The 12,957-nt window shown below is 32.3% G+C and overlaps 1 protein-coding gene across 2 annotated transcripts in view; it reads left to right on the top strand.

Moving 5' to 3' along the window:
- Positions 1-12,957, top strand: part of LOC118183491 (neutral alpha-glucosidase AB-like) — a 114,172-nt gene that overhangs the window by 47,779 nt on the left and 53,436 nt on the right. For both annotated transcript variants that reach the window (XM_035353056.2, XM_035353055.2), the window contains exons 11-13: positions 4,431-4,570; positions 5,561-5,987; positions 12,037-12,133. In XM_035353056.2, the coding sequence (XP_035208947.1) occupies positions 4,431-4,570; positions 5,561-5,987; positions 12,037-12,133 (664 nt within the window). The remainder of the gene's footprint in view (positions 1-4,430; positions 4,571-5,560; positions 5,988-12,036; positions 12,134-12,957) is intronic.

The raw sequence follows: 12,957 nt of genomic DNA, 5'->3' as shown, positions 1-12,957 counted from the left end.
AAAGACTTGCAGTGAAAGAAATAAGTTCAATTAAATAACAAAAATTTAATAAAAATGTAACAGTAATTATATAATTCCGAAACAATTTTAGCAGTATTGTTTTATATTGTTACACAAGGGTGAGCTATAGGAGGCTAGAGTGATTTCGTTAAGTTTGTGGTCAATTTACAAACACCCTGTTCTTTCCCACCAGAAGTTGAACAGCAGAAGAAGTCAGAAGTCACCAAATACTGCTAGTTTGGTCCTGGGTTCGAATCCCGCCTACAGGCTGGCTGCATGGTCAGCCATTCAATTATGTGATTAGGTGGCATGATTTTATAATATTCATAACTTATTTAATATGCTGAATTTATCTCATGGAAAATCAATTTTTCATTACACTTATCTGCTGTTATGTTTTCACTTAACCATGCAAGTAAAGTTAATTTTAAGCAGCACAGTGTTCATTTCCAAACGGAAAAAAAAGGGGAAATGAGTTAATCTTCTTTTCTGTAAATGAAATAAAGAGGCAAATATTCCATCAGTCTTGAGTAATTCCAGAAATTTATTTAACCTTAAAATCTCAGGATTGCCTGCTTTCATGCACGAAATGCAAATGCACATAAGTTATGTGAAATATTTAACTAATTTCCAATTTAAAGTTCTGTGAAATATTTAACTAATTTCCAATCTATTACTTTTTAAATACTCTCTTATTTACTAGCAATCCAGAAGTTATATAAGTTCGTCTGACTGTGATCAGGCATGATATAAATGTTGCTCACCTTTGGAGCTCTAAATATACTTGGATTCTTGATTCCCAAGCTTTTATTCTTCTGCCTAACAGATGTATAACCACTGTTGCATCCAGGGACGAAGCAGGTTGCATTACAAGAATTACTCATGATGGAAATTGATATCAAATCAATATTTTCTGTATTGCTGCCTATGTCAAATCCTACGAAAAGTAGAAAAGCTAACGATTGCAGCGCCCTCTATAAATAATGCGACAAAAGTGGACCATTTTTGAGAAAAGTTGTAATACCAGTTTCCCCTCCTTCTTTATACTCCGTGACTTCAACAAATACATCAGTCGGAAAAAATAATTTCACTGCAGGCCAAAAAGTTATTTTTTAGTGCATCATGTGGAGGGGACCATAGTGATTTTCTGTATCGTCCCTGTTGTTTGCAGGATGCAATGTGTGTTGGGGGGTGTAAATACCTCTCAGTAAGAATTTTTAAAAATATTACAATTTTTAGAAACATAACAAACCCAAAATGGGTTCTCTTTCTATTGGTTATCAAATGATTGACATGTATACTGTTTCCTTTTCAAATAAAAATTTAGGCATTAAGTTTCCTTTTCCTATGCTCCCTTTTTTATCAGTCTTTTTGTCTCAACAATATTCATATTTCATTGTTTGTTTAATTTCTAAATTAGACAATGAAATATGAATTAAATAAGCTGCTAGAAATGATCAAATATTATTTTTCTTTGAATATGTATGCTTTCTAGCATATCTAATGTTCTCAGGTTGATCACTCGATCGTTTTGTATGTGCTCGCCAGCCCGATTAGGTACTACGAACAAAAAATATTTTAAGAATAACCATTCATTTATATTTCTTAATTGTTAAAGTATGGTAAGCATTTATTGTCATAAGAGATATCTTGCAAGACGTTATAAAATAATTTATTGCTGACTGATGAACTTGATAGTGAACATGGAATCTTGATAGTGAGCATGGAATCTTATTGCTTCATTCTGATGATAGATGGCTCAGCAGGAAAAAATACTTCAATGACTCGTAGAACTTCTTTCGCCAATAAAGCAATTTTGGGAAGCTGGAAAGGGAAGTTATAAAGAAATGGACGATAATAATTGGTTATCCGATCTGTACTTTCTCACGGATATAACATTTAAACTGAACAAACTGAACGAAGATCTCCAGGGAAAAGAAAAAACCCTTTTTCAGTTGAGTGGGACCGTAACTGCTTTTCAGATAAAGGTAAATTTGTGGATAAATCAGATGAAAGAAAAAAAATTCACCTATTTTCAGAATTTATCTAGCCATATTAATAATCACAAGGTAATTGAAACACAGAAATACTCTTAAAATCTAAATGCACTGAAAAATAATTTTGAACTCCGCATTTCCATAAAGTTCAACCAATTAGTATTTCAGATGTATCACATAGGATTGGAAATATGTTTAACAAAAATGTTGATGCTCGTGATAGGCCAAAATGTGCTCATGAGAGGCCAAAGGTTGGGCATCACTGGCTTAGATGATCAGGTCATATGATGCAGGTGCCAAGACAGACATCCAGTCCTGTGAGTAGCAGTTTGTAAGCAAAGATCTCTGGCTAGCATTGATGATAATGTAATGCAGAAATAATAAAATATTCCCAGTGTAGAACAATTGCCTTACTAAATCAAATTCTCATACCCATATGAGTACTGCTGATGGAAATATCTGGCATATTATGACTCTGCACTGCTATGGAAATTGAAGGATCTGAGGTGTTGTAAGCATTGATGTCTGATCCAGGAACAACCCTGCTGATTGTAAGTAGGAAGTGAAAATGCGAAATGCACTGAATTGGTGAGGAAGTAAGGAGGAATTTATTCAGAGGTATATTAATAACTTACTTATTTATTCATTAACTTATTCATGCCACCTGCAGAAGCTGAAAAACTTCAGCGTGCGAAGTTCATTAGTCATTTTTTTTAATTGATTAGCAACATTTAATATTGAAAATGGTACAGAATATATAAATTTAAAATGCATACGCATAATGTTATATTTTAAGAAAACAAAATTAAACAGTGCAAGTCACCATATTATATTATCACATATAAATATTAATTGTTTATTTAGGTGAACTTTGAACATGACTTTTAATGTCTTCCTGCTGTATTGTTGCCATATTTTAAAAATTTGCTGTATATTCTATGAAATTTTATTGGTGAAATTAATACATCATGCACTGACATAGATGAAAATTTTTTGGACCATGTTGGGTAGAAGAACACTTGCTGTCAATTTAATTGCTGGTCCTGAAGGATTATTATTTAGTAATATGGTTTATACATTTTGCCATATAAAGTCATAAAACTTCTTGTATATTACTTATTAATGTAAAACGAACATTTTACTAATTGGACTACTTACTGTTCAAGGATTAAAAAAATATATACAGTCAAAAGTCGTTAATTCGGACACCCATAATCCGGAATGATCTATAATCCGGACCTCAAAGCTAAAAACTTTCTGCGCATGCGCCATGTTGACACATACGCATACGCGTTTACGCGTGCATGTAAGACCTCTTACGACTGCGCATTTGCGTGTGCGCAAGCGCAGAATACGTTTTCGCATGCGCGTTTTATGTATAACGAACGGTATAAGCTAAAATTATCTAATTATCTATATCAATTAATGTTGATGATTGCGTTGTTCCTTAATTTTCGAATTGGATCTGGCTTATTATTTTTTGCAGACTGTAAGAGCAATACTATAAAAGTAAACTTGAACTTTCGATTATGTCAAATAGAATTTCCAAATCTGGAGCTCCCAAAGGATCGTACAAAACGAAAGTATGTTTCGATGTCCATCAAGCAAAAAGTGGAATTGCTGCAAAAAATGGATAAAGACATGAAGAATGTAACAGAGAGGTTAGTGAAAACGAAAAAATTTCGATTGTCAAGTTAGTCGGTATTCTCGGCACGGCAATTAACGGGACTTGAACAGCGGAACTTTGTAACTGAACAAAAAATTCTGTCTGTTTATAGAATTAAAGAGAAAGTATTATCACATAAAACGAAGCAACTTAAACAACTTACATTGAAAGAAATGTTTAATAAAGTAAACAAATAAATATTAAGCTTTTTTTTTTTTTTTTTTTTTTTTTTTTTTTGTAAATTTTGATACCCTTTAGATCATAATTGTTCTTTATTTCATAAATTACGGTTTCATATTTTTAATTTTAGAATTCCTGCATGCTATCTTACGCGATTTAAACTGACGATCTATAATCCGGAATCGCCGAAGTCTCGACGAGTCCGGATTAACGACTTTTGACTGTATATTATTTAACAAAAACCCAAGTGCTGAAACAGTTTTTTTAGAATTTTCTGTCTGATTTTAAGGAGCATTAATAGAAGTGTGTGTTAAAGATCTATATTTTAAGCAAATAGAACTTGTAGACACCATTTTTAAACACTCTGTATATTTATCTATATATTATTCCTTCATTTTTGATTTATAAAAAATTTGATAGCCACACAGTTTAGCTGTTCTGATATTCAACTGTTTCATTTAGTTTATGTGCTAGAACTTCTTGTTTTGTGAAATCACATTCGTTTAATTTTTGTTATAATTTTATTAAATTACATTTATTCAAAAAAAATTTGCTATAATTTTCTGAAGTTATATTTTAATTTTTAGCTTTTTGCATTGGGTTATCATCAGAGCCGATGGAACTATCGCGATCAAGATGATGTCAGAAATGTAGATGCAGCATTTGATGAACATGATATTCCATATGATGTTTTGTGGCTCGATCTTGATCATACACATGATAGAAAGTTAGTATTTATGCAGTATTGGAAAATGATATTTGTAAAATGTGGAGAAAAATGTTGTTTCTTGTTTTAAAGAATGGCATTTACTGCTATTAATATTTGTAATACGAATTCATTCTTAATAAAGCGGGGAAAAAAATTTTGCTGCTGAGAAAGGACATATAGCTCATCACTAAGTTTTCTTAAATATCTGTGCCAGCCTAATTTTGCTTTTATGCCTTATTTTAATGTGTGTGTTTCATTTTTGTGTCATGTCTTCATTAGTATACCAAGTTAGAGTTCCTTGGACAAATGTTCCAGTTAGAAATTTAAAATTAGACTAAATACAACTATCGATTGGTTTTATACTATACATTGAGCTTTATAAAACTAAACTGCATTTTAAGTGTTTAGCTTGTTTTTTTGTTTAATATTAAGCATAGCAGGAGAATCGGTTTTTTTTTTTTTTTTTTTTGTCATTCTGCCTTTAATGAGAAAATTCTCCATTTGAAGATGGAAGAAACATGGAAGTGGAAAGAAGTGTCTACTAAAAAAATGCAGGTCCTATAAATAGTTATGAAAATTTTATAATTTTATAAATGAATATCTGAGAAAATGAGGTAGATTCAAAAATAATTAAATAAACAAATAAAACATGAGAAAAAGCAAATCAATGAGTGTTCTGTAAATTTAAGAAAATGTACCCCTTAATCATAGACACCTTATGATTATGTGTTTTCAGATTCCCCATTTATATTTTGTATATATATAATATTTTGATATTTACGGAAAGTGAAACATTTGAAAATTCATACAAAATATTGTTGTTTTTTCCTTTAAGAGCAAAATTTTGTTGTTCTACTCATGAAAATAATTGCATAAATTTGCAATTTATTTTTTGTGTCATGATTTGATTTCATTCAGTTTCAGTACTGATTTAATGAAATAAATGTTAATTCATAAAATTGTACTTGATTTTTTTTTTCCCCTAAAATGTATTTTGTCTGCTTGCAGATATTTCACATGGGATCCATATAAGTTTTCTGACCCTATTGGTATGTTGAATAATCTTACTTCAAAAGGTCGCAAAATGGTTACCCTTGTAGATCCTCACATCAAACGTGATGGTAATTATTATATTCATAAAGAAGCTACTGATAAAGGATACTATGTTAAAAACAAAGAAAATCAGGATTATGAAGGTTGGTGTTGGCCTGGCTCATCTAGTTATTTAGATTTCTTAAGCCCTGAGATTCGTGATTGGTGGGCTTCAAAATTTTCTTTGGATCAATATCAAGGTTCAACCTTATCCTTGTATACCTGGAATGACATGAATGAGCCTTCTGTATTCAGTGAACCAGAAGTTACCATGCCAAAAGATGTGAGACATGTGGGTGGCTGGGAGCATAGAGATGTTCATAATATTTATGGAATGTTAATGGTAAGTTACATATGTAAAATATTTGTAAAATATTTTTTCTTTCTTTTTTTAACATGTTTTCAGCTAATCTAGATAGCCAGTTTTATTATGATATAATGTATATTTTTCCAACATTGCTATTATAAAGTTGGAGAATAATTTTTTTTAGTTTTTATTTAAATATTTTCGTTCATAATTTGTTTTTCAAATCATTTGTAATTTCAGTTAAAATAATAAAATGTTTCTTCTTGTGTGTGTTACCTATTAACCCTTTGCAAGTGAGGATCATTACTCATTGTATTCAAATGAAAATTGTTATTACAATATTTTTTGTAACTTGATTGGAGATGAGTAATGGCATTAAGAGTTAACTTTTGTAATTGTACTTTAATCATAAAATTGATAAGTTTATTTTATTTGACAGCATGATAGCCTCCATTTACTTAACAAATGCCCCCCTCTTTTTTTTTTTTTTTTTTTTTTTTTATAAAGTTCATCAATATTTAAAATTTTTCATTTTAATATACTAAAACTTTTGTATTTAATTTTTTGAATAAATGTATTAAACCACAAAACTTAAAATGGGTTAAGAAAAAAAGCGATTTTTTTCCAGGCTGTTTTAGGTTAAATAAGCTTACTATAATCTGCTTCAGACAACCCTGCCAACAATTTTTGACATACCTTTTTTATTGAATTGCATTGAGATTTTGTTTTTATATTTTTAAATTTAAATACCTGTCATGGTGATTTTAAATCCAATAACTAGGAGTAACTGAAGAACTCTTAATATCATCACTTAGACAAGACTTGAGTCACTGTGAGACATTGTGCATTAGCTAATGAATCAGCTCTTGAATTGAACAGTACTGAACACACTGAACTCTGTATTTAGTTTAACTAGTTAGTGTGCTGAACTCAGCAGCTTGTATTCTCTCAGATTTTGTATGTGCATTAGTTATATTATATGTGGGGAGGGGCAGTCAAACCATGCATTGCTTAAAAACTTGTGTGTTTAGAAAGAAAGGCAGTGACCTTCACCTTCCACATACCTGAAAGTTTAGTAACCATGCAGCATTTGACCAGTGAACAGTGAGGTTTCACTTTTGTGAATGAGAACACTTATCCAACAAAATGGAGTAATTAGTCACACAGCTGAGAGGACAGTGGACCTTCAGAATTACTTTTCCTGAACCACCTCATCAGTAAATTTTTAAAAAGTGAAATCCTTTTTTTAATACAAATTTCCCTTTGTGCTGTTAACATTTGTTGCAATAAATGAAAAAAAAAAGTTCTTTTAATATCTATAAAAAATGGGGTTTGGCTGCTCCACCCTGTATGTAAAAATAGAAGTTATTCAGATTTATGAATATAATGATCTTTTATTCTTTTGTAAGGTATGATAATTTTTAGTTTAATTAATTAAGGGATTTCAGTTAAGATGTGTTGTATTCTGTGTAGACAGTTTTTGCTATAAGTCACTTTTACTGAATACAAATAAGTGATGTTCTTATACCGGGTGGCCATACTTAAACTGACAGTGCTCACAGTGTTCTGTAGCACGATCTATTTGCGAGAATGACGCCACATTTTGTAGAAAAATTAAACAAGACGGGGGACGAAGGATTCTGCGAAAAACAAATTAGTTCCAAAAGTCACCACTAGGGGAATATTTGGCGCTGTGTAATAGAAAATAGAGTGTTAACAAATGCAAATCAATACGGAAATTACCTTTTATTTTGCATTCAAATGTGGTTCGATTTGGCTGATATGTGATGGCTGATCCGTGATATGTTATCCTTCAACATAGCCAGGTCCTGGACTCCTTGATAGACCTTGGACTTAAGGTAACCCCATAGCTAGAAGTCGCATGGGGTAAGATCAGGCAACTAATGTGGCCATGCAGTTGAAAAGTAGCGGCTAATGACTCATTCTGTCGTAGCATCTGTTGCACCCATACAGCAACGTGTGGAGGGGCTCCATCTTGCATTAAAATGATTTTCCCCAGGCATTGTCTTTGCTGAAGTGCCGGAATGACAAAGCTGTTCAACATGTGGTGATATATCTCTCCGGTAACAGAACAGGTTTCTGGTCCTGTCGGGGTAATGTTCTCCTAGAAGAATGGGCCTACGATAAATTCTGCTGTGAATCCACACCAAACAGTTACCTTTGGTGAATGTAAGGGAATTGCTGTGACTGCATGTGGTGATTTGGCATCCCAAATTTGGCATTTCTGGGTATTCACAGTTCCATTCAGGTAAAAATGGGCCTCGTCTCCCCATAGGATTTTCCACGGCCAAGCATCATCCACCTCCATTCTGGCAAGAAAGGTGAGAGCAAAAGTCAATCGCTTATCATGGTCGAGGTACTAACTCCTGTACGGATAGAAGTTGATAATCTTTCGTAAGATTTTCCATACCATACTGTAAGGCATATCCATATTCTGAGCTACTCCACGAGCGCTAGAGGTGGCAGCAATATTGTCTAGTCCTCTGTTGACAATCGCCGTGGCAACTGCTTCGATTGTATCCTGTGGTACAGGTTTTTGTCCTCTGCCTGACTGAACCTTCAGAGAACCTGTTTTCTCAAACGTCGCAACCATTGCTTTTTAGCCCATTAACTGACACAGGACCGTTACCTTTACACATTTTTTTGTGCGTTCTAAAAGCACGAAGAGCGCATGACGTGTTGCACTGGTTGAGGTAAAAGAATTTGACCAGTAATGCACGCTCGATTAAAGAAGGAGACATTGCACATAAACTTTCAATCCGATTGATTCGAAACGTAACACATTGCCTTTTAAAACCCAAGCAGCTGGCACTGTGCGAATGGATGTAACATGAAAATTGAATAAAGTACTTCTTCTGCTCAGCGTATGTGATATTGCAGATCACAAGACTTTATCAGTGTTTATGTAGATTTTACGCTTTTTTAAAAGTGTTGCCATATTGCACTTGAACTAAATCAGAAAATGTGCATAATAAAAGGTAATTTTATTTGCATTTGTTAACACTCTATTTTCTATTACACAGCACCAAATATTCCCCTAGCGGTGACTTTTGGAACTAATTTGTTTTTTCGTGGAATCCTTCGTCCCCCGTCTTGTTTAATCTTCCTACAAAATGTGGTTTCATTCTCGCAAATCGATCGCGCTACAGAACACTGTGAGCCCTGTCAGTTTAATTATGGCCACCCGATATCAAAAAAAAGTTTGTTTTATGCTTCTGTGCTGAGATTCTTATGCTGTTATGAAAAGAGTCTTCAGTCCATGAGATATTTTTTCATTCTATGAAACACTATGTGAAAATTATTTTTCTTAGCATTGTGCTCCCACCAGTGGCCAGCTACTGACTACTGGTAGTTTATCCTGGATTTGTGCCCATGTAAATGGTTTAGCTGGATAGTTGGTTTTCATGGTCTTCCACATCCCATGTTAATATGAACATTCCTGTTAGAAAGGTCCTCCATGAAGTCATCCCTGCTGTTAAGTCCCTGCTCATGGTCTTCCCCATCCCATGTTAACCCTTTGGCCTGTAACCCCGATTCTGACTCATGGTAAAGAATTTGTGTCCTAAACAAAAACCACAAGACTGACTCGTGGTAAAGAATTTGTTTCATAAACAAAAGCCATGAGTCTGATGACTCGTGGTGAGGAATTTGGTCATAAAATGCCACATATTATTATTAAAACAATATTTTTCCTCTTATTGTAACATCAGTATTTTTTTTCAGTTGTTTCTGATGAAACTGAGTGATCTGTTACTTTAGTTCCCCGTAAAGCTTTGTTACATTCACACGTTTCAAATATAATTCCGTACAAAGAATTAAAAAAACTCTTGTACCCTTCATGCCAAGCTGTTATACCCATCATACCCATCATTCAATTATTTTTGTCAACTGATCAATTGATATGATTATGATTACACCCTAGACGTCTTAAAATTACTATAAAACATTGTTTATTATTTCAAAATTCCTTTTTTTACACTGAAATATACATTTTGCACCAGTTCGGGTACACGGCTGAACAGTTGAATGGAATGGCATGCGACCAGTTTTCTTGATTACTATAGTTCATGCAATTGGAAGATATCGTGTAGGCCAAGGACTTAACATGAACATTTCCTGTTATAAAGGTCATCCATGCTGTTAGGCAGATAGCCCTGTATGTTTTATCATATTCAAATGACCTGATTATATTAGCATGGTTTGTGGTATTTTTCAGCAGTGTTAACCCTTTCAGGATGGATGTACCATATACGCATTCTCTAAGAATGTCTCTTACAGCCGGGCGTCCCATCCACGCATCACTAGAGATTGCATTCAGAGGACGGGTGATGCGTATACAAATTTAAGCTGGAACGTTTTTCTGAAGACCAGTAGATGTCATCCTATGTCCATTACTTTTGAAATGAACACAGTTTTAGGTTCCTGACCTTGAGTTTGATATATTCTGCCTGACTGCTATTTTACTCATCAACTGTTGCGAGAGGGAAGGGAAAATGTAAACAGAGGTAGGCTCTTTAAATTGTTGCATGTCTGGTTTATATTCCTTTTTTTTTTTTTTTTTCCCTGTACTATGTATAGTCTTTTAGGGTTACTATGTGGCGTTCTGTTACGTTTTGCATTGCCTTCAGATATATTTCCATTTCTTCTCTTTTTATTTTGGAAAGTCTCACCTCCAGTCTATTATGGCTTATCAGAGGAAGAATACCCTTGTATGGTTAATGAACTATTTACTGGAACTATTACATGGATGACAGTGATGATTCACTTTCTAAAGAGTTAGAAATTGATACTTTTTCTAAGAGTTAGAAAGTGATTCTTCTCCGTGCTTCGAGGTTTACCACACTCAGTCTTCATTTTAAATTTTGTTAATTCTTACTGTAAATAGTCTTTATTGTGTTGTTTTATTAATTTTAAACATTATGGATTGATTTTATCAATTAAAACTTTGGAATAATTTGAATAGAGCTTCCGAAAATTATTTTACAAGCTAAACAATTTTTTAAGTATATTTTCATGTAAAATAAAGAAAAAAAGGTTATTAAGTGCTAATTTTGACATATATAAGAGCTCAAGTAATAATGTAAAATGATACCAAAAATTACAATGCTAGAAGTGAAACTTTTTTTTTTCTGATTATTTTTATAAAATTAGGCTTAGCGATGCAAAACCTACATCCTGTACGGTCTTTGATTCCCTTCTCATGAGCATCTTAAAAAGGTGCACCATCATGAAAGGGTTAAAAAGTAGTCTAACTTAAGAAAAATGAAACATTTATTTGTTCTTCCTAATACATAATCCTTGTTATACTACATTGTAGTAAAACTCATACTTGATAACAGGCAAACATTTAAAAAGTGTATTTTATGAATTTCATGTGTTTGAGAGCTGTTAGAATAAAATATTACTGTTCATCAGTTCTAGTGCATCTTGTTTTTTCATATGAATATTGCTAAAAATGTAATATGTCTCAGAATCTGAGAACATTAGTAAATTACTCAAACTATTCCACTATTAATAGGCACAATAAATGTGCCAAACAACATGTTTACTGAAATAAAAGTTAAATTATATACCTTGACTGCCAAATTTCTTATTCCTTGTGGATCGGGTGTTTCAGCATTCTATGACATCGAAATTCTCGCTGTTCATTGTGGATACAACCATCTGTGTACTACTACAGAAATTATTACACACACACACACACACACACACACATATATATATATATATACACACACATTTTAATTTATTTAGTGAAATTTTTAATTTCAATTAAATGTCAACTTCTTCCTTAACTTTTAATATTTTGCTTTTAAAATGTGCATAGTTTAAGTAATTTACTAACCTTTTCAGATTTTATAACCACTCTCTTCTTTTTTAGTTTTTAAGTTTTTCTGTTTTAATTAATCATTTTTAATTAAATCATTAATAACCATTTAAGTAAAAGTGCTTGTGTGCTATGTTAGATATCAAGATTAATGTGATTATGTCATTTGTAATTTATTTTTTATGCAACTTTTTTTTAAATTTCATCATGCAGAATTATAAAATTAATTTCTGTTAGGTTATGGGTACTTACAAAGGTCATTTAATGAGAAGCAATGGAGCCCAAAGGCCTTTCATTTTAACAAGATCAGTGTTTGCTGGTTCTCAGAGATATGGCAAGTTCCTCTTGTTAATGATATATTATTAATAGCTTTTATTTTAATCATACATCATCCTTATGCTGATGTGTCTCATTTGATCTGTGTATTTAATGGCCATTCAAGAATGAAAAAAAAAAAAAAAGCAGTTATCAACATACTAATTAAGCCTTTGAGCATAATTTAGCATTTGTAAAGCATTAGTACATGTAAGGGTGAATATCTCAATTGCAATGTGCTAAAAGTGGCACAATGACATTTTTACCAAAGCATAAATAAATATAAGTAAAAGTAAATGAATTAATAAATAATTATAAAGTAAAAATAACTGGTGTTTTATTTCAGTTTATAGTTCAAAGAGGCTTTGTTCCAGAGGGACTATTGTTTTCGTTTTGCGATTTTGTGTTGAATCACTCTGAATGTCCGTTTTACTTTTCAAACTGTTACCACTAAATATTATCACCCTGTATTATATTTGAAGAAATTAAATGATGAAGAATCTGTATAAATGGTATGTTTCTCGCATTGTGATAAAAACAATGATACCTAGAGCCATCAAATTTTGAATAACGTACTCCTGCAAATATGGGTATCTGGAAGTCCAAATTTGAAATTTGGAATTTGTTTTATTATCAATTTCATACTTTGTAAAACTTTAACGAATTTTTGATTAACAAACTCATGGATTTCAAAGCGAGCGATTGGCAACGTTGTACAGAAAAAATTTTTTATCTTCAGCGCGTGAGACGGTGTATCGAAAATTCTAAAGATATGCTCAATTTTAAATTATTTTGCGATATTGCTCTTGAACTAAATTTTGTGGTTTAAGTGTGAAGAACATA

The sequence above is a fragment of the Stegodyphus dumicola genome, chromosome 12 (assembly GCF_044657685.1).
Source record: "Stegodyphus dumicola isolate Sdum_Otavi_A_Nest chromosome 12, ASM4465768v1".
Lineage (NCBI taxonomy): Eukaryota > Metazoa > Arthropoda > Arachnida > Araneae > Eresidae > Stegodyphus > Stegodyphus dumicola.
The sequence above is the reverse complement of the archived record's forward strand: the minus strand, read 5'-3'. Positions and strand labels throughout refer to the sequence as shown.